Source organism: Varanus komodoensis, unplaced genomic scaffold, assembly GCF_004798865.1.
Source record: "Varanus komodoensis strain SLA01 unplaced genomic scaffold, ASM479886v1 scaffold78, whole genome shotgun sequence".
Classification (NCBI taxonomy): Eukaryota; Metazoa; Chordata; class Lepidosauria; order Squamata; family Varanidae; genus Varanus; species Varanus komodoensis.
The window spans coordinates 555189-576199 of record NW_025336455.1 but is presented as its reverse complement, the minus strand read 5'-3'; the positions used below and the strand labels follow the sequence as shown (position 1 = coordinate 576199).

At 51.3% G+C, this 21011-nt stretch overlaps 1 protein-coding gene across 1 annotated transcript; it reads left to right on the top strand.

Moving 5' to 3' along the window:
• The first annotated feature begins 1458 nt into the window (after positions 1-1458).
• LOC123035304 (ly6/PLAUR domain-containing protein 2-like) lies at positions 1459-19206 on the top strand. Its single transcript, XM_044453338.1, has 4 exons — positions 1459-1616; positions 2811-2912; positions 17931-18050; positions 18965-19206. The coding sequence occupies exons 1-4, from the start codon at positions 1559-1561 to the stop codon at positions 19174-19176; spliced, it is 492 nt and encodes a 163-aa protein (XP_044309273.1). The 5' UTR covers positions 1459-1558; the 3' UTR covers positions 19177-19206.
• Positions 19207-21011: the final 1805 nt, after the last annotated feature.

The window sequence follows — 21011 nt, the reverse complement described above, 5'->3', positions numbered from 1 at the left end:
GACAAAAGGGTTGCGTGTCCTCTTGTGGCCCTTGGGTTGCGCATTTTGTTGATCTGTTAGTCGCAAAGAGCCGCGGCTGCATTTTCTACACGGGTCACTGATGCTAGCCATGGTCAGAAGAATCAAGAGTTTGTAGCAATCAAGTCGCATGGGGTGGTTATGATTGCGTGAAGGTGTTTCTCTGCATGTGATTTTAACATGTGAGGACTTCCATGGGCCCCTGGGCAAGACCTGGGCTGGAGTGGGGTGCACACCCCTCCTTCAAAGGGCAACAGAAGTGCGCACGGGCCATTGGCACCACGAGTAGAACTTCCTGGAGCAACGTGACTTGAGTGAGTTGTCTTGGACTTAGGGCAGTCCTCCAAATGGAAGCTCTCCGAAGGCCCCCCCCCCCCCATAAGCCCTCCTCTGCACTTGGAAAGCAAAGGCCACGCCTGCCTGTACGGAGCCCCCCCATGTCGCGGTGGGTCTTCCTTCTCTTCTGCCTTGGACACGGCCATCTTCTCTCTTCAGTCTTGCCTCCTCCTGATGTGCTCCAAACACAGCAGCCTGTGGACATTCAAAAATATTATATGGATAAAAATTAAGCTGAACTTGGCCGCCTGATTTACTTCCCAACAGCAGATGGAGCTGTTTTACTTAAAATTCATTTTTGTCAAGTCTCCTCCTCCTCCTCCTCCTCCTCCTCCTCCTCCTCCTTGAATTTCAAAATAGGAGAGCAGTAACGCTAGGGCAGAACCACGGCCTGGCGGTTGAGCATCTTACCTTTGACTATTTGCAGATTTAGCCTTGGCTGGTGTTTCCAATCCTTGGGTCACAGTGAAGTGCCCATAGCTAACCCACACGCTTAACAAAGCAGACACCAAAACTCGCCAGAGGTGGATTCAGTGCTGGTTCTGTACTAACAAGAGCTAGTAATGGAAAATGGATCTTTTTGATCCAGTTTTTGAAATTAGGAATGCAAGTGTAACATTCCATTAAAATCTGGCTTGCATAAAATGACACAGGGACATTTTTTGTTGTTAAACCCACAGTTTTAAACATAAGGGGTCACATTTGAGGTATAAAGTTCTCCTTTCCGCTCCAAGCAGGCTTTTGGGCCAGCATCTCCACCGTCCTGGGGAAGTGCTAATGAGAAGCGCCCGCATTCTAAAATCAGAAACTTAGACTGTTTTATGAGCATGTGCAGAAATGACTACCTGATTAATACTATCCACTGTTCCATACTTGGAGGGCTAATTTTATTATTGCTAAGCATTCTTTGACAATTATAACACAGAAGAAAGCATGCTCATAAACCTTCAGGCTAGTGTTTGACTCATACCTCTGAGAAGATCACGCCTTCATTAAAATGTGCCACTTAAATCTGAGTCTATAAATTCATCTAGACATATGGCTTCACTGGAGGGCCAGCCCTGACCACTTGCGTGCCGCACACGTACGGTGCAAGATGGAGTTGTCTGTTTCTGCGATGAATGATTGACATGCTTATTTTGCACAACAAAAGGAAGAAGCAGCATCCACGGCCGAGTAGCATCTTCCCAGCAGACATGACAAGATGGCGGCTCTTCGAGCCCTCCTGTTGCTGACCTATGCTGTCCTCTGGACCAAGGGAGGTGAGTCTTTGGCATGGCCGCCAGTCGCTCCTGGAGCAGTATCCTTGGGGGCCCTTGGTGCCAAGCAAAACTCACACTAGGGGTGGGCATCTCCACGTGTTTCGGCTTGCCGTCCTCAAGAGTGGCTGTTCCAGGTAAGAGTAGTGGCAGCTGCAAGTAAAAACTCCTGCAGGGATGCAGGTTGTCCACTGCACCAGCATCTGAGGTCCTCCGTCCTCCAGAGATGCCGCCTCCATACATTCAGGGCAAAGCCTAGCAACTCAAAGGGTCAGTGATCTCCCAGGGTCGGGACCAGAGATACGGCTCATCCTTCATAAACGGGGCTGGTGGAAATGCACCAGCATGTCGGGGTGGGTGGGAGGGTGGGTGGTCCTGGATCAGCCAAGCGAATTTCTGTCTGCGGCTTGGCTCCAGACAGGCCTGAGTGCAGAGTCCAGCACGGCATCCGGAGGGGTGTCTGAGGAACATTTTGGTTCCTCTCCCTGGGACCCATTTCCGGTTGGTTGGCTTCCTATGCTGCCCAGTAGGCAAGGCTGCCAGGGCGGCTCACAACAGCACATGACAAGTGCAATATGAAAGGCACCATATGAAAACCTCACAACACCCACAACATTTAAAACAGATACAAAAATTACAATAACTTGAAAGTCTTAGGACCTCTTTGGCAACTAATAAGTTCCAGTAAACTAATGGAATGCCCTGCAGTAGAGGGGAGTCTTTACCTGGTGCTGAAAAGCTGGCAAAGTGGGGGCCAGGCAGGTCTCGCTGGGGAGTTCGAATTGGAGAGCCACCATGGACGAGGCCCTTCTCCTAGACGATGCCAGCTGAGCCTTCCTTGGAGGTGGCCGTTGGAGAAGCCTTCAAATTTGGTCTTGGTGTCCGGCAAATGGTGCTACTGAGGCCTTAATTCTGTCGCAATGGTTTCCCAAGATTGTGGGCATGGGACTACCCTGTGAATGTGATGGCCCATGAACAAAGTCCGATTTTGCACTCATGCACAAGTGGAATCGAATTCTCATCTCTCAAAGATGGATCCCATTGCATCGATCAGGGGAGGATGGAATGAAAGGGGGCTGACAGTCCATGGAACACAGATGGAAAAATCTGCCTCTCTCTAGAGGAAGCCCCTTCCCGTTTTGACGCTTGACACAATAAATGGCGTGTTTGCCATGCATGGTCCTTCTTTCTCTACAGCTGCATCCTTGCAATGTTATACCTGCAATGACTCGAAATATGCTGGCTGCCCAGATATTGAAAACTGTTCTGAAACTGACCACTTCTGCATGAGATACACAAGTAAGTCTGTGAAATCTTAAAACCCTCTAAGATGGTACACCTGGTCTCTTCTTGCTCAATCGGAATTCCACCTGCCCCTCCCAGAAATTTAGGCCATGCCTCTTAAGTGGCTCGCCAAGGCCTTTGTTCCCTGTAAGCTGCAGTGAAGATTTTCTCATCTTAAGTTCCACTTGGCTTGCAAATTCTAGTCTTGTGACCCTGCTAGCAAGGGGCACGGTCCTTCAGAACATGCTCCAGCCAAGCTTTATCAAGAGCATCCTCTGCCATGGAGTCTGGGGGGATGGACGGGTGAGGCTATGCACAGCATTCCAAGGGGTATTGTGCAGCGATCGGCATTTCTGCAACCATGGTTAGTACTGAAGTGAACGGGGTCTTCCTGGACCAGTGGGGGAAGGTTCTAGCGGGGCCGTGGACGATGGAGTATCATGGGTCTTGGAGGTGATGCTACAAGTGCTCCTGGAAATTGGGCAAAGAAGCCCCGACAGCCCGAAAGCTGCAACTGCCGCGTCTGCTGCTGAGGAACGAGAGCTCCAAACAGCGGTTGCACCCCCTGTGGTGTGAGAAGCAGTTGTGTTAGCTCAGCCAAGGGCACTGTGCCAGGAGTAAGAAGGGCTGTCGGTGTTTGTACAGTAATGCAGTGTCCAAAAACGGCATGGCAGGGGGCTCCTTTGTCAGTGGAGCTCCTTGTCCCCTGCAGCTTTTCTGTTCGGCTTCACAGGAGCTGTCCATGGTGCTGGGGTTAGGGTTTGGGCATTCACTCTTCATTTGCAGGTGCAACTACGTGAGAAGGGAGGGCAGGCCTGCTTATCCTGTTGCCGAGCTCTCGGTTGCGCAGCTCGCTTGCGTGCTCCCGGGTGTCGCTGGGGCTGTGGCCCTTCTTCTCTGGTGCTCCTCATGCTTGGAGAACGGGTGCCGACCGAAATCTGCCTCCTTCTATGTAGTTTGGCCCAACAGCGGCTGCCGCTGCTGCCAGACTGATTGGCCAGCCGTACTGGAGAGGCAAGGGAAGTGCGGGTGGAGCGGCTGGTCTGCCCCAGCTTCCGGAGAATGGGAATACTTGTCAATTGCCCCCATGGCAGTGGGAAGGCTCTGCGTAGTGAGGAACCCAACAGCGGAGGAGTGCTTGGAGGGACAGACAAAGGGCCCTGATTTGGGAGAGCGGAGAAGAACGTTTTTCCAAAGTGGACTCTCAAACTTGGGACGCCTCCCTTTCCGAGCTTTTGCTTGTGAGCTCCTCCTTGGCCTTCAAAACCTGAGCCTAAACCGAAGCTGGCCTTCGCTTTTCGTTGAGAAGCAGACCCTTCCACTAGCTGGGCCTGCGGTGGCGCCTGACAGCCCAGGGCTTGGCACTGCTTTTCTTTCCCCTTTCCAAGCTTGGTTTGGTTTAAATATGGACTCGCTGCTTGGCCAAGGCTGTAGGCTGGATTAGCTCCCAGAATTTTAGCTCTCAATTGGTAAGTGTGTGAAGTTTCTGGGACTTTGTCCCCTTTGCTGTGTCCTTGTTTTGGCTTCAGCTGGTAATTGTGATTCCCCAGAGCACACACACACGGCTGGGCGGGGTGGGGGGGGGGGAGAGAATCAATAAATAGCCCTTATTTTGCTCTTGCCCAGTTGCTGAACTCGTTGTGTGCCGACTCTTTGTCCCTCAGGCTTCTTGGGCTTGGAAAACGGATTCCGACAGTGGCCGGCCAGATGTCCCCTTTGTTTCTCTGTCCCCCGAAGTGGCAGTTAGAACTGTACTGCCTTTGAATATGGGGGTCCCATTAACCCCCGTCCTAAATCACCTGCATCCCCAGTGAATGCATGCAAATCCCACTGACAGGCTGAAAAGACCCAGACGACACATGCTGCCAGAAATGCACTTGTGAATGCGTGTGTTGTTTCTAACAACTCACAGCAATTTCCACGGCGGTCGTGTGGGGTGGGGCTTGAATCTGATCTTCTCCAGTGTCAGCTCTGAAGGAAATTTCCCCGCAGTTGCGGAAGAGGGCAGGACACAGGGGGAAAGACCCTCCATATGGAGGGGGGCCGAAGAAAGCACCATATTTATCAGGTTTGCTGCGGTGGAGGCAAAAAAGCCGAAACCCCCTGCCTTGCACACCATGAGCATAACATCTGCTTACACTGCCTCCACACAAGCAGTCAAAAGGCGAAGGAATTCCTCTTCGAAATGCTGGAACTTAGCAGGTCCCACATCGATGCTTTTGGGGGCACTTCCAAGATGGGTGTCAGATAGATAACGAGGAAAGGCTATCAAGAAATGAATGAGATGGGGGTTGCCTATATGATCCCCCCCCCAAAAAAAACCCCTTTAACTGCACTTGGCACTGCTTTTCTCCTTTTGTTTTCAATAACAAGCAAAGCTCTTTCCTATGATCGCTTATAAGTAGCAGGGAAGTCAGCCAGGTCCACGGCAAGGAGAGGGTGGTTTTAGTTTGCAGACATGAGAAGCCCCTCCCAGAGCAAAATCACCCCTTCAGCACTAGAACTGTGAGAAGGAACGACGACGACCCTCAGAAGCCCCGGAGGGCAGAATTTCTCTTAGGAGGAGAAGAGGAAGAGCCTGGCCGGAATGGAGTGCTGTAGAAAAGGGTCTGGCTGGCTGGAAGTTTGAACGAGGGAAGCTTGCGAATCTCACTGCTGAGCAGGTTCTGCTGCTAAGCTGCTAAATGACAACCGTGTGAAGACGAAGTCTTTTCTTTTGTCGGCTATTCAGCTTCCTTGAAGTCGAACGTCATGAGGGAGGCAGACAGTCCTCACATTCTCTGAAGCAGGGATACGCCTGCTTTGATACGCCTCGAAGGAGCCTCTCCCCTTAAGCCCTGCATTCATGAACAAGCACACTGCAAACCCTTGAGCCCTTCTGTATACAGGAGGTGCTCAGCCCCTGAGCGCCTGGGCCGGGCTGGACTTCCCCGGCTGCTGAGCTTGCACCTTTCCAGTGCTTTCCAGTTTCTGCATCTGATTCTTCACTCTTGGCTCAGATCGGCGATGCCCAGTTTGGGGACTGGCTTGAGAAGCCCTTGGTGCTTAGCTGTTGGGAGCAGCCTGAGGAAATGGCCTGGCGTTACTCGGCTGATCCTGTCTGAGAAGCAGTGCCTGAGTTCGGACATCACAGTAACCCACACTCAAGGTTGTTTTGAACCATCGTTATCATGTTGTAAGCCCCAGCTCTGGCTTGCTGACTGGAGAAACCAGGGGTTGTGGTTGGCTTGTCCACCTGTGGGTTGTTCAGCAAGGTTTGTTACTTTGTCTGGCTTTGGAAACCTGATAAGCCGTGTTTCAACAACAAGCCACAGTTCAGGTGGAAACTATCACGTAGTCTGAACCCAGCCAGTGACTAGAATTGCACAAAATTCTATTTTCTGCCCCTTTCCTAAGAAATCCGAAAACCCCACTGGTTTTTGCTCACTGTGGCAGCCTTCTAAGTGAGCTGCATTTACCGGGATACCAAGATCCTTTTCTCGGAAAGAGGCAGCAGCTCTGCTGACGTCTCCTGCTTGGGGTGGAAAAAATGCTTTAAATTATAATCATCTTGTATTTACATCCAAACTTTTTTCCTCTTGCAAGGAACTCTGCGCAGTCCATGTAATTGCATTTTAGTTTCACAACAACACCCCTGCAAGGTAGGTTGGGCTGAGAGGGAGAGCCAGGCCCAAAGCCACCCAAAGAGCTTCACGGCCGTGTCCGGACTAGAACCCAGGTCGCTTGGGTCCCCAGTCTCACACTCTCTCACACACTGCAGTGTCTTGCAGCCTGAGAAGGGAGAGTCTTCCCAGAGAAGCTCTCGGGGCTGCATTTCAGGGCAGGGTGGGGCTGAAGAGAAAGGGGGCAGGGAAAAATACAAGCCCACCCCACAGCAGAGAGTTAACCCATGGAATTCCCTTCCACACGCTGGAACGATGACCAATAACCAGGGCTCTCGTGATGTTCTTCAGAAGATCTTCTGAGCGTAAAGCTGGTTCAGCTTTTGGAGAGAAATTTCAACCTTGTAGAATAGGAGGAAAACTGTACCAAGGAGAATAAACCAGCAAATATTTGGTGGTTGGGAGGAAGGGAGGGGCAGGGGAAAGGCACGTGGCCTCCTCCCCCCCCCCCCCAGAGGGCGAATCCTGGGAGAAGGTATTGCCTCTCTGTGCTAGAGCCATCTGGCCTGGACATAGTCTGACCTTTGGGTTTTCCCTCCACATTTAGCTACCTCCAAGTCTGGATTCAGAATTCTACAAGGCTGCGTAGAAATATGCCCCATCTCCAAATCAGCTTGGCCACACCTGTATACATTAACCTGCTGCCAGGAAAACAGGTGCAACAGTGCAAGGGATGAAAACTGCTCGACAGGCCTGCTGGCAACAGCCATCTTCACTGGCCTGCTCAGATCTTTGATGGACGTGGACCTCTTGACGTGAGGAGCCAAAACGAGCCGTGCCGAAGCCGCAGAGTCAGCCCCGTGGTGGTTTCTTTGACAAGTCTTTCGCCCGGTTTTCGGACATGGTGCCTACACCCCGGATGCGGCATCTCGGCTGGCACAGCCACCGCCACCGGCTGCAGACGGGCTCCCGACAGGCTGCGCAGTCCTGTGGCTGGGGTTGGCCTAAGGCTGAGCCGTCCTGTCTACTTCCGTTGGTCGCTTCATTCGTCTCTGGCTGCCCTCTGGGCTCTGCACTAACGGGGGGACCGACTGGGCCTGCGCACCTTCGTCATGCAGGGCCCCTTGGCTGGCCTGAGCCGCCTGCTCGAGGTTCACAGCGGCTGCTCCCGCCTGAAAAGGGGACCGCATACCGCTTGTAGTAAACATAGTGTTTTTGCCCCTGCAACAACTGAACAGCATGCCTATGTTTTTGCTCTACTGTACCAGGTACGGACGAGAGACAGCGGCAGAGGTCTGCTTTGGAGGTAGGAAAGAAACTTACTGAAATAGAAACAGAGTCAGAAGGGGCCTCCTGGGCCATCTAGTCTGACCCCCAGGTCCAGCCGGCTCTGCTCATAGAAGCAGAGCGAGTCAGAAGGGGCCTCCTGGGCCATCTAGCCTGACCCCCGGCTCCAGCCGGCTCTGCTCATAGAAACATAGAAACAGAGTGAGTCAGAAGGGGCCTCCTGGGCCATCTAGCCTGACCCCCGGCTCCAGCCGGCTCCGCTCACGACGCGGCTACCATGTGCCTGTCCTTGAACACCCTCATGGTTGGGGCTCCAACCACCTCCCGTGGAAGCCCATTCCATACCGCTGGGGTCCTAACCGCCAGGAAGCAATTCCTGGCATCCACCCTAAAGCTTGGGTCCCTGGAAAGCAGCTGCTGCCAGCCAGTGCCTGCAATACTGAGGTAGATGGACCAGGGCTTCGCTGAGTAGTGGAAGACGGTTTTCTAGCTGAGCTCCATGCATGCCTGTGGAGCTGAAGAGAAATGGGGTGGGATGGGCTGGGGGTTCTTTCCCGTAGGCAGCAGATGATTGTGCAGTAGTCTGTAATGATAATCATCGCAATGATTATTCATATAAGATGTAACCTGGGGAGGTTGTGCCTCTTGGGGGAAGTGCTACAGGGCAGCGAGGGCTTGCTACTGTCCTTCATGATTAGGGCTTATCATTAGGGTGAGGGTTGGAAAAAGTCCTCCTCAGATGCTGGTGGCCAAAGAACCAAGGCTCTGGCAAGAACTTGGTCAGCTTCCAAACTCCTTTCTTTTTCCAGCGGCTTGAGAGCTGCCTCCTCCTTGGACCAGAGAGTAGCCATGGGGTAATTACACACACACATGGCTGAAAGAACCTTGTGAGAGTGGGAAGCTGCCAAGGGAGTGCAGCAGATTGAGAGCCCAGCTTGGCGGAGTGAATTATATAAGATTTCAAGGGACAGGTTTTCTTGGACTTTGTGATTTGCACAGACTGTTTTGGATAAAAAGGACCAAATCCCAAAAGTGTAGGATCTGGAAAATATCACCGAGACCTAAACAGAGTCCTGCCAAGCAGTCGGGAGTAGGAAACAGCAGGACAAATTGCAAAGCGCGGCTCTTACACTGCAACATAACTGGTTACAGAGCAGCGGAAAAGAGGCGCTCTCTTAGAGGTGTGGGTGCAGCGGCTGCCCATGGAGAGAGCTGCACCCAAGTGGAAGCCTCCCCTGCCTCCCTTTCAGCAGCGCTTCTGGCTGCTCCCTCGTGGCGACCTCTGCTCCTTGCAGGCTTCTTCGAAGTGCGGGATGAATCTATCTGAGCAGACTGCAAAGGGCAAGAGACGGGCCCCCTCTCTGCAAAATTCATCCAGGCTTCTACAGAATGAAACCACCACTACTAAAGAACACGGCAAACATGCCAACCCCTTTATACACAAGAAACCCGGCTGAAAGACGGTCGCGATTGTTCTCCCAAAAACCAGTTTCTTCCATTAGGCTCCATGTTGCCCCAGAAAGTAAGGTCAGCCTGGCATCACTTTTGTCCTTCCTTCCTTCCTTCCTTCCTTCCTTCCTTCCTTCCTTCCTTCCTTCGATTTATATCCTGCCTTTTTCCTACAAAGGGCTCAAGGCAGCTTATATCATGTCTCCTCCTCCATCTTGTCCCCACAACAACAACCCTGTGAGGTAGGTTGGGTTGAGTCTGTGACTGGCCCAAAGTCATCCAGTGGGCTCCATGGCTGAGCGGGGACTAGAAACCGGATCGCCTGAGTCCCAGTCCCACGCTCTTCACCACGACGCCACACTTTTCCTCAAGACACACCCAAAATCACGGAGAAGGAGAGATGGTCCTGGGGATGGGGGCTCAGCTGAGCCTAAAATTCCCCCAAATGTCCAAGGATCAGTTTCGGGCTGGCTCTGCTCAGAAGCTGTTCCCAAGAGCAGTTCAGCACCACGATATCCTGGGCAAAGCACTCCTACTGCATTCACCAAGTAGGATTAGGATCCTCGAGAACCAAGAGGACGGGAGGAAACCAAAGACCAAATCTGGACCAGTGTCCAGAGCATTTAGGGATTAGGGATGTGGCTTGGTCTTCGCAGCAGAGGAGTCCTGCAAGGCAAAACGACGGATGAGACTATTTCCCAATAAGACAGGACAAGAAAGAGCATGTGTTGATTTCTCTTTGAGCATGGCAGGTTCAAGGAACTCTTGGGTGTGTAGGAGCAAATATGCCGGGTAGAGAGGCGTGTCTATTTGGTTTTAGAAGATTGAATCGCCTCAGGACCAAAAGCCTTTTTTCTTTAGCACAATACCATTCTGGGAGGGAGGGAGGTGGGTATTAAAATCCAGTTACCGAGCATAAAAGGCGGAGGATGCCGGGGCAGCTAAGCAGTAAAACCAGAATGCCGAGATGGAGAAGAATTTGGCAACAGCCAAGATGAAGGTGCTTATTTCCCTGCTGCTGGCTGTCATTTTGTCTGTGGAGTTGGGTAAGGATCCTTTTGTATTTAGGTGGGAGGAAGAATGAAATCTGGAGCATCTGTGCAAGTCCAATGCATTCATCGGCTCACAATTTATGAGAAGCTCTGCTCTGAGGAACCTTTAGCGAGCTGGTCTGCAGTTCTCTTCTTTGCAAAATCATTATGAAAAGGGGAAAGCAGAGGTTACAAACAGGAAGGGGGCTGGTTGAGAGGAGCCTGTGCTTCAGGGAATTTGCTATTTGCAGGTCTCTGTATGTTGCTGCACGGGGCCTCCACACCTATCTCCCACACCTGACTTGCTGCTCGGAGCTGGATGGGGACGTGCATTTGCACATCTGAGGGTACCTGCGGCTGTACCAGGGACCCATCCTCAGAAGAGGCACTAACTCACCCCTGTGCCAAACACTGATGATATCTGCGTAAGAGAGATCCTTTCAGTAGGCTGGATGGTCCAAAAGCATTCTACCTGGACGCGTTGAGGCCAGTTACTCGTGGCTTACTCTCAGATTGCTTATCATTTGTTCGCTCCACAGCTGAATGCAAGGGCTGGCTAGCAGCCTCTGTCAAAAGGCATTTCAGCCGCTGCGACAGTTCCTCCTGCAGATGGGAGGCAGCTGCCACCAAAAGACGGACAAGTGAACCAGTCCGGAGAGCTGTAATTGAGTCACCCAGTGGAACAGATACCGACGTCGCTGGTCTTTTCCAGTATTTGATCTGCAAGCTGCCGCTTGGCTGATCTGTCCGCTGGGCCTCTGGAGCGCCGGCGAGTGCTCTCTTTTTGACCCCGAATATGAAGTCATGGCAGATCGGATATTGTGGATTATCAGGTGGGATGTGTGGGGGACATACCAAGCTAGCTTAGGAATGACGGAACAGTCGCAGTACCTCATTGAGACACCTGCCCTGTGGACAGGCCAAGGGGGCGATGGTGGGACCAGAGGCTCCCGCTAGGAGGAAGCAGAGGGAATTGCCGGGGATCCTGAGCACTGCCCTGCCGGATCTCCCTTCATCCCGAAACGTTTTCCCCAGCTGGGCTCATCTTGGTACCGGAGTTGGACTTGGGGTTCTGTTCATGTGCGCATGTCAGGTACATTGTTGGAAGGGTTTGATGAAGATTTCAGATGAGTTTTAATCCACACTCTTCCCCATATTTTCCTAATCATATTGCTTAATTTTGCTTACTGGAGAAAATCTCCCAGGGATGAAAAGAACAAAAGAACTGCAGTTATTCTTTGCAGGTGTGGATAGGAAAATGCGGGGCTGAAGCGCTCTGTCTCTGTCTGTCTCTGTCTGTCTGTCTGTCTGTCTCTCTGTCTGTCTGTCTGTCTCTCTGTCTCTCTCTGTCTCTCTCTCTCTGTGTCCCTCACAGAGTTGCACAATGTACTTCTTCCAGACTTCTTTAAGGCATTTAACCTGCTAGTTTAGCAAGGGTGCTTCTTCTTGTTTCTTTGCAGAATTAAAACCAGCTCTTTGACACCGGGAATGGGAAGTGCAAGCGCACAATCCGTGCCATGTCTAGGGACATCCTTTTTCTAGCTCTCGTCATGCATTCCTGGTGTCAAAGTCAGTTAAGATGCAGGAAAAATCAAGTTTGCATGGTTTCCAGTCTGACTTTGATCGATTGGATTGTTCAGTGAGATCCAGCTGAGAGAGCAGCAAAGCTAGAACCTGGGCATGTGCAGGTGAAGTCGTATCACAAGTAGGTTTGGCCACACGCAGGAACGTGAGGGGGTGTCACACAGAGGTGGGGACAGACCTGTTCTCCCCTGCAGAGGAAGGCAGGACGCGCTCCAGCAGAGCCAAGCTCAGGGAACCCAGGTTCCATTTGGATGCCAGGAAGCACTTCCTGACAGTCAGGACCCCGAGAGTGTGGAATGGGCTTCCACGAAAGGTTGCTGAGGCCCCATCGGTGCGGGTGTTCAAGGATAGGCTGGACGTGCACATGGTGGGCATGTCGTGAGTGGAGCCGGCTGGAGCCAGGGGTCAGACTAGATAGCCCGGGAGCCCCTTCTGACTCACTCTGTTTCTATGTTTCTATGTTTACTCAGGATTAAGCCTAGCTACAACGCTCTTTCCCTGTGCAGCAAGCATGCTTCAAAAATGTAATATTGTATTTATGCATCCATTTTCACAATTGTGCTGCTTGAAAGCTTCAAACATGCACACAGGATCCTAACAGGGTATTTATTTACTTCCATTTCTATGCTGCCCCATAACCCAAAGGTTCTCTGGGTGACTTACAGTACCAGAGCGTAAAAAACATACATAAATTACAATGCAACAATTATTAATCAGATAAAAGATACAACAATAAAAAATAGAATAATAGCACCTCAAATAAACTATATTCGTGCACCAGCAAACAAAACCAACAAATTAACCAAAATGAAATTAAGATAAGAAATCCATAACAAAATTAAAAGTATTAAATAAAATTAAATTTAATCAACCCAAACCTTGTTTATTATAAAAAAAGTTTTCACCTGGCGCCTAAAAGAAAGAAGAGTCATCGTCCCCCGTATATCCCTGGGGAGGGAATTCCATAGTCTAGCCACGACATCCTCCTCCTGGCCCTCTGCCCTTTGATCTCCCTAGGGGATGATCCTCAGAGGACCACTTCCAAAAAGGATCTAAGTGGATGGGCAGGAATATATGGAGAAAGACTCACGCTCAAGTGCCCTGGTCCCAAGCTTTTTAGGGCTTTATAAGTCCAAGACAACACATTGGATTGGGCCTAGACGGGAATAGGGTGCCAGTGCAGGTGATGGAGGACTGGCGTGGTATATTCTCAGTAGCTGGTCCTCGTAAACAGTCGTGCCGCTCTGTTCTGTATTATTTATTTATATTGCGATTTATATCCTCCCTTTTTCCTACAAAGGGCTCAAGGCAGCTTACATCTCCTCCTCCATCTTGTCCCCACAACAACAACCCTGGGAGGTAGGTTGGGCTGAGAGTCTGTGACTGGCCCAAAGTCACCCAGTTGGCTCCATGGCCGAGCGGGGACTCGAACCCGGACCGTCTGAGTCCCGGTCCCAGGCTCTTCACCACTGCACCACACTGGCTCTCATGTCTGGAACATTTTCAAGGGCAGCCCAGCGTAGACTGCATTGCAGTGATCCAGGTGCGAGGTTACCAGCGCGTGGGTCACTGTGTCAGAGTCCCGCTCATCCAAGTAGGAACATAGTTGAGAAATCCGCCAAAGCCGATGGAAGGAGCTCCTGGGCCACTGAGTCCACCTGGGAAAGAAGAACTGCTCAGGTGCAGGAGCACCCCTAAGCTACGACCCTTCTCCTTGAGGGGAGAGGGACTCCATCCAAGGTGGGTGGAAAGTTTCCTAGTTGGAGTGCCCACCAGCAGGACCTCCATCTTGTCTGGCCACAGCTTCAGTTTATCGGCCCTCATCCAGCCCATTACTGAGTTCAGACACCGGTTCAGGACAGCTCCTGCCTCACCTGGATCAGATGAAAAGGTGGGGTAGAGCTGGGTGGCTCCATTCTGAAAATTTGGGGAAAGGGTGTGTGGGTGGCCGCTGACAGGTATGTCAGGGAGACGGAGCAATGTAATTTGTAGCAGGGGCAGCCGTCCAAGAAAGTCCTGCTGGGTGGACGGGAAATAGCAGTGCTGCCTGGAGTCTCCATCAGATGCATCCACTGCCTGGAAGCCCCCTGGAGGACACGTGACGGGGCACAGGGGGGATTAAAGGGGAGGATGGAAATTCAGCTCTCTCGATGTCAGGAGAAACCAGACCCTCCTCATTATCCTGAAAGAAGCGGTTGCTCTGCTTTCATCCAATCTAGCCCTGGGCAAGGGTGCCAGGGAATCCCAGTTCCAGATCCTTTTTCAGCGGCAAACTTGCCAGGGGCTGGGAATCACGAAGTTGCCAAACAGTTGCAAAGAAGCAGGAGGAAGCCGACGCAACTTGAAATGGTGATCAGGTGTCGGGGGTGCTCAATCTTGTTCCTGAAAACCAACCTGGGGACTCATCTTGGAAGGCCTGTTGGGAGAGACATGTCGTTCACTCCCTCTTTCCCACACCTTGTGCTGTGGCCAGAGAGTATCGGCGACCAGGGCAGAGACTTTAATATCGGTGCTCTGTGGTCTCTCCAGGATGTCCCAGAGACCAGCCTGGCTGCCAAATTTTGCGCTCGTTGCAGTTTCTGACACAAGGGTAGCCCTGTGCCAGTCCTGCGATGTTTCTTGCCCTTGTTCCCCGCATCCAGTCTGACCCCCGGCGCCAGGCAGCTCTGCTTATGACATACAGAGGAAGGGCTTCAGGACCTTTTCCCCTAAAATTGAGCAGGGATCTTTCCATTTGCAAGGTCGTCCCTCCCCTTGCCATCCTGGCACGGGCTCTTTTGCTACCTGTGTTGGGGAAGCACATCACACCCTTTCCCATCTGCCAGTGCTTCAGTGGCAGCATGTTGTGACAGAGCCTGGTATAATATTTCCAGGAGCTTACAGATCCGAGAGACAGTGTCCCTTGGTTTTAAAGCACAACTAGATGAGAATTAAAATAAATAGCTAGGTGGATTATACAAATAAATTAAAACTGATAAAATATCAGAGGGCGCTCAACAAAGGGACTGTTGCTCGGTTGCCATCTTGGCACTGCCCCCCGAGAGAGCCCTAGGGAGGGTGCATGGCAGAAATTGAGCCTAGAAGTTAACCGGGGGGGGGGCACAAATGTTCTCAGGTAATTTGCCTCCAGGAAGGGCCGCAGTTAGTGAGTCAGCCAAAGCTCATTGTGCCCTAAATTCCTCTCCTTCCAGAGATATTTCCCCTAACCAAGGTTCAGGGTCTTTATATCCTGCATCTTAGCAGGGAAGTGGAGCGGGGAGGGGACAGGGCGTCTGCAGAAGGAAGTGGGTGACAGAGGACGGACAGAGCCTTCCTGCCTTCCAGTCCCCTGCTTCAGATCAGGCTCCTGCAGCTGCTGCCCAGGATGGTGCGTCCATGTCTGGATTTTCACTGGAAGTGTAACTCCAGGCCAGGTGAACGTAGACACCCCCTTCTCCCCGACCCCTTTGCAGCGGGGCTGCAATAGCATTGGCCTATCTTTACTGCTGTCGAGATGGCTGAGATAGCGGGCCTCAGAGGCTTGAAAGCAGCCAGGCAAAGGTTGAGGAGAATTGCTTTTGGGATCTGCACGTTCCAGTGGGCAGGTGTCCCCCAAAGGTCAGGAAAGCCGAGGAGCAGCATGAGGGTTGTCCCGAGGAGACAGCCTGGAACTTGCTCCAGGCATTCCAGTTTGGAGACTTCTTGCGAGAGCAATTGATTTTTTTTCTGGCCACGGTTACGGACGGCCTCCAGAGTCGTTGCAGCGTTTTGCCAGAAAGTCTTTTGGAAGACTGTCTTCTGACATGTCAGTCAATCGTGAGACAAAATTCCGGGTTGGCTGGGGAGATGAGTGTGCGTGCGGAATTGTTGGTTTTGGCCTCCTAGGAATGAACGACTGCATTGTTGGGGGTCTCAGAAGTTCTGGGGAAATAGAGAGCCTTTGATATCTGCCACTTATGGGGCTAAGGAATAATAACGCCATGGGATTTTTGGAAAATGTTGGTGATGAGTTATGAGGGTTTTAGAAACGGATAAGGGGCCGACTTCTGGGAGAGACTGTTGACTTTAGTGAGTACATGATCAATCTCCAATCTCTGAAAGACCTCAAGAGAAAGTCGGTTTTTAACTCTCCAAAGGACGCCACAAAGCATCGGTTTTAAAATGTTTATATACATATAATTCATACGTGTATAAAATGTATAAGGTATGAATGAATAAATGGTCCCCCGGGTTCATTAAGGTGGCAGCAGCTATGGAGATAGTCAATACTTATTGCTCTTGCTGGCCAGTGGGTAATGCACCATTCCTCCTTACGAGCACTGGAAGAGCTGTGAGGCTCGACCAGAGCAGGGCGTGTTTAGTTCAGCTCCCTGTGGCCCACCAGAGGTTCTGGGAAACCCCCATCAGGCGAGCATCTGTCTCCTGTCCTTTGTCTCAAGCGCTGGTGATCGCCGAGGCTTTACCGAGCTGTTATGACTAGGGGCCACCGACGGACGTCTCTTCCATCATGAATTTGTCTAAGTCCCTGCAACACCATCCAAGCTAAGTCGTCATGGCCGCTGTGGCAGACAATCGGACAGGTTAGGTTTAGGCCGGGTGAAGAAATATCTTCTTTTTCTGTCTTGTTTCTCCTACCAATTTGTTATTGGTTGGCCCAGCATTTGCTGTTAAGAGAGCAGCTTGTTGGTCTTTCCCTTTCACCCACCTTGCAATTTGATAAGCTTTGGAAACTGCAAAAAGAAAAACGGAAAGAAAGCATCAGCTGAGAGGGCTGGCGACGATGACTTGCCAAGAGAAATGCGACGTGGTCTAAATTTAGACGGGCAGGCTCCCTTCCTGTGTCTTTACTCACAAATTGAAGTTAACTGGCTGCTGCTATGCCACGTTTCTCTCTAATGTAATGATCTTCCTGAGACATTTTTAAACTACAGTTCGAATGCAATTAATAACGTACGCAGAACATCAAAGGCATATTTTTAAAAATTGAACCTCTTGCACTTTCTGATGCTGTCTCCTTGTGTCAGGAGCTGGGTGAGCATCGGGTCATGATCTGGCTTGAGAAGGTTTCTGTTTTTGCTGAAAGCTTGAGCTAAAATAATTGCACAAATGCAAAGGAGCCGGGTGTTTTTCCCTTCCTTCTTCCTGCAGCGTTGACATGCTGCTGGATGCTGGGGCAGCTCAAGGCATTTTCCCAAGGTGTTCCCCTAAACTGGCTTTTAATTGGGACATAAAACGCATATAGGTTATCTCTGGCAAAAGAGATAGATAATAAATAGCTCTGCACTGCTATTGCTTTAAAGAACAGAGGGGGCCATTTTAATGCAGCTACTTTATGGAGTCACCCTTCAAGCTTGCAATACAAGGAGGCCTTGATCCGCTTTCACTTCTGAGGGAAGAAAGACCAAGTGTTAACCACACAGGAGAAGAAGGGACTGGAGCTGGTTTCAGCCTCATCTCTGAAACATGGGAAGTATGTAGTAGTTCCTCTATACTCCTCACTAGTCAGGCCTCACCTGGAATCCTGTGTCCAGTTCTGGGCATCAAGATTTAAGAAAGATGTAGGTTAATTGGAAAGGGTCCAGCGGAGGGCGACAGAAATGATGCAGGGTTTGGAGACACTGTCCTGTGGGGAGGGACTGGGAGAACTGGGCATGTTCAGCCTTGAGAAGAGGAGACTGAGGGGGAACATGGGATCCCTCTAGAAGTACCTCAAAGGCTGTGCCAAAGAGGAAGGGCAGGATCTCCTCTCGCTGACGCCAGAGTGCAGGACACGGAATAATCAATCCAAGTTGCGACAACCCAGATTCAGGCTGGACATCAGGAAAAGCTTCCTCACTGTCAGAGTGATGTGACAGTGGGACCAGCTGCCCAGAGAGGTGGGAGCTCTCCCACATTGGAGACATTCAAGGGGAAACTGGGCAGCCCTCCAAGGGGGGTGGTGTGACATGGTGTCCTGCAACAGCAGGGGTTGGACTTGATGGCCTTCATGCCCCTTCCAACTCTACTCTCCTAGGATTCTTCTTCAGTATTTAAGATCTTGGGGGACACCTTTCTGAGCTGAGGCATGACTTCGGCTCTTTTTTTTTTTTTTTTTATGGCAGTCCAAGCGTTGCTGTGCTACTCATGCCAGGAACCCACAACCGCCGAGCAATGCCTGGCCGTGGCCAACTGCAGCGAGACCGACACCATGTGCAAGACGACCATGTACTCCCGCGAAGAAGGTGCGTGACGCGGGAGGCTTCCAGGGCCGGCTTCACCTGGGAGAACGGGGATGCTCTGGCCACCGCACAGAAACCTTCCTTTTCTCGCTCCCCGTGAGCCGACTTATCCTGAACGGGGGGCAGCGCCAGGCCCTGGGGAGCCCCAATGGGGGTGTCCTGCTGCCCTGGCATCCCGCCCGGGGGCTCCCTGTAGATACTATGCCGGGCCCATGTGGGCAGAGCATTCTGGAAGAAAAGTCTGTTCTGTCCTGACAGCCCCGGGGGAAAAGCATGTCCAGAAACGTTGCACCCAAACCTCCCTACAGTGTTAATCGGAGTGTTCTGGCCAGCTCTCACGGCTGAGCCATCCCAGGTCTACTCGGAGCAAGGGATGGAGGGGGGCACACTCAGTGGCTGGGGTGGGAGTGTTTCTCCCACCTTGGGCAACAGGCGCCACCACTGCAGAAGGTGATGAGGACACGATCCGGCCCTTGCTTGCCGAGCCCATTCAGTCTCATAGCCCTTTTCTAACAAGCTGATCTCAAGGTTCTGTACTGGGCCACTCCCTCATCTAACAGCAGGTCATCAGCATGTAGTATGGCCTAGTGGTTATGGTGTTGAACTGGGAGCTTGGGCATCTGGGTTCTAGTCCTCATCAGCCACGGAGCTCCCTGGCTGACCTGGGGTCAGGCAAGGACACTCTCCCTAACCTACCTCACAGGGTCGTTACAAAAATGAAACTGAGAAGAGAATCCTGGGTTCTCTTGCAAGAAAGAGAAGAAAGGTGGGGAAAACACACGCTTTTCCATTTAATTTGTATCCAAGTTGGTGCTGCCATTGGTGGCAACAAGGCCCCTTTCTGCCTCCTGGCCGGTCTCAGGGGGCAGCTGGAGGATGGGGGCTGACCTCTCTTCCTCCTCGGGTCGCTTTTGCAGTGTACCCGTTCGTGGGGGACTCTACCGTCACACGCTCCTGCTCCTCGAAGTGCATCCCGTCTGACGTGGACGGAATCGGCACGACTCGCCCGGTCACCTGCTGCAACACGGATCTTTGCAACCACGACGCTGCGTCCAGTGTGCGGGTCAGCCATGCCGCCCTGGGGGCCGCGGCAGCCTCCTTCCTCCTCCTCCTCCGGCCTGGACCGTGATGCACAAGGCCGAGGCTGCAGCATCCCTTTGACCACGTCCTGGCTGGCCCGGGTCTCGTAGCCACGGGGCCCATCGCCTCCGGGAAAGGCGTGCCGATGCCTGTCTTGCTCGCTTTCATCACGCAGAGAAGCTGGGGCAGAATCCTTGCTCTGAGACCTGCGGCCACTTCCTCATAGCAGCAGAGAACCAGAAACCTGCTCCTTGAACGGTTTGGGAGGGTGGGGTGGTGGTGCAGGTATCAATACTCTGCTTAGCTTTTTTTAGTTTCCAAGTTTTTGCGGATTTGCTTTAAAATCAGCTCAGTAAAAAAATAAAAAGGGCTTTTTAAATAACTTTCCCAACTATTTCTAAAATAATCTTCCATATTTTGAGTGTACTAGGAATGAATTTGACCTTCATAGGAAGTTTTTAATATACAGCACATTTCATGCTTTTATTACAAGGTGCACAATCCTGCCGTTTATTGTGCTTTGGGAGCTGTACCGCAAAGGTCTCCTCTAGAACCTGAGTTGGGTTTTTTGCAGAAGTTTCAGATCATTTATATCCCCCCCATGCGACACGTGAGGCCAAGGGCTTTTCATAGCAGGATACAGAATCAAGTCCTTACATAGAGTGAATCGGATACTTCTCCGCACACTGCATACCCAAGCAAGGCTTTTGCGCCGAGCAAATACAGTAATTGGACAGTAACTTGGACAGATGCAAAGGAGATTAAACAACTCATGGAAGAGAAGGCTAACCAAGCTGCTAGTCCTGATGGACATAGGCTCGCTTCAGTATCAGAGGAAATATGCCCCTGCATTGCAGTGGCTGGGGAACATGGGCAAGAGGGTGCAGCCACAGTGTTCTGCTTGTGAATCTTCCGGACGCATCAAGCCTTTGGTCCCACACAGCTTAGCTCTTAACAGTCTTACCTTCCTGCCACAATCTTGCCCAACCATCTGGTTCAGAGGGATTTGCCAACCTCTCTGCCCATGTCTCTCTATTGCGTATCATCAGCTGCTGAGTCGAGAGATGTTTAATAGAAAAAATGTCTATTAAATGGCGTTCTTTTGTCATGCTGAAACCCGAAATCAAATCCAAGTACCCCGATTGGAGCCACAGTTCTTCTCTTTGTAGGAATGGGGTACAAGACAGGCCTCCTAACATGGTTAAGCTACACTCAGACCAACCAGCAAGCTGGAATTTGGTATGTCCCAAGCCCAGTTTTACTAGGAAAATCCTTGAAGAACCTAGAGAGAAATTTTCCAGTCATACCACCAGTTTTGGGCATGAAACTAGCCAACTTTGTTCAAAATGTCCACAACTGATGGAAAGAAATCGTCAAGATATGTAGCCAGATCCTTGCTTACCATAAAAAAACCCTGAATGTGTACAAAACCTTCCTCAGGCAATGCAGTGAATTCTACCTGCAGTGCACCTGGAAGGGGGGTCTCTCCATGGCTAGAGTGCTCATGTTTGACCAGGAGGCCAAATGAGGAAGAGTTGCAGCAGGACATCCGGATTCCTAGCAAAATGGGAAGAGCACCTCCCTCCGAATGGGCTTGTGGGAAAGGAAGCTGTAAGCATATTAATCCACTAGCCCCGATTACCAGAAAAAGCCCAAAGGGAGGCATTTGGACCCTTCCTTGGATGAGGGCAGGAATTTGACCCAAGGGCATGCCCCCTAAGCTTGGGATGAGATGTGGGGACGGCTGTCCCCTCCACGCTGCAACTTGCACTGGGTGTTCCCAAGAACATCCATTTGAAAAATAATCCGGAATCATTTGCTCCTTGCGTAGCACCACCAATGCAATCTCTTTCGCAATTTAAGCTAGTCTTATCCTTTTATAAC

Bases quoted from the DNA above. Each gene is read 5' to 3' on its own strand.
- LOC123035304 (XM_044453338.1), top strand. From the start codon at position 1,559: ATGGCGGCTCTTCGAGCCCTCCTGTTGCTGACCTATGCTGTCCTCTGG. The intron at 1,617-2,810 runs GTGAGTCTTTGG...CTTTCTCTACAG, and splicing joins TGTCCTCTGGACCAAGGGAG to CTGCATCCTTGCAATGTTAT. The intron at 2,913-17,930 runs GTAAGTCTGTGA...TTTTTATGGCAG, and splicing joins CTTCTGCATGAGATACACAA to TCCAAGCGTTGCTGTGCTAC.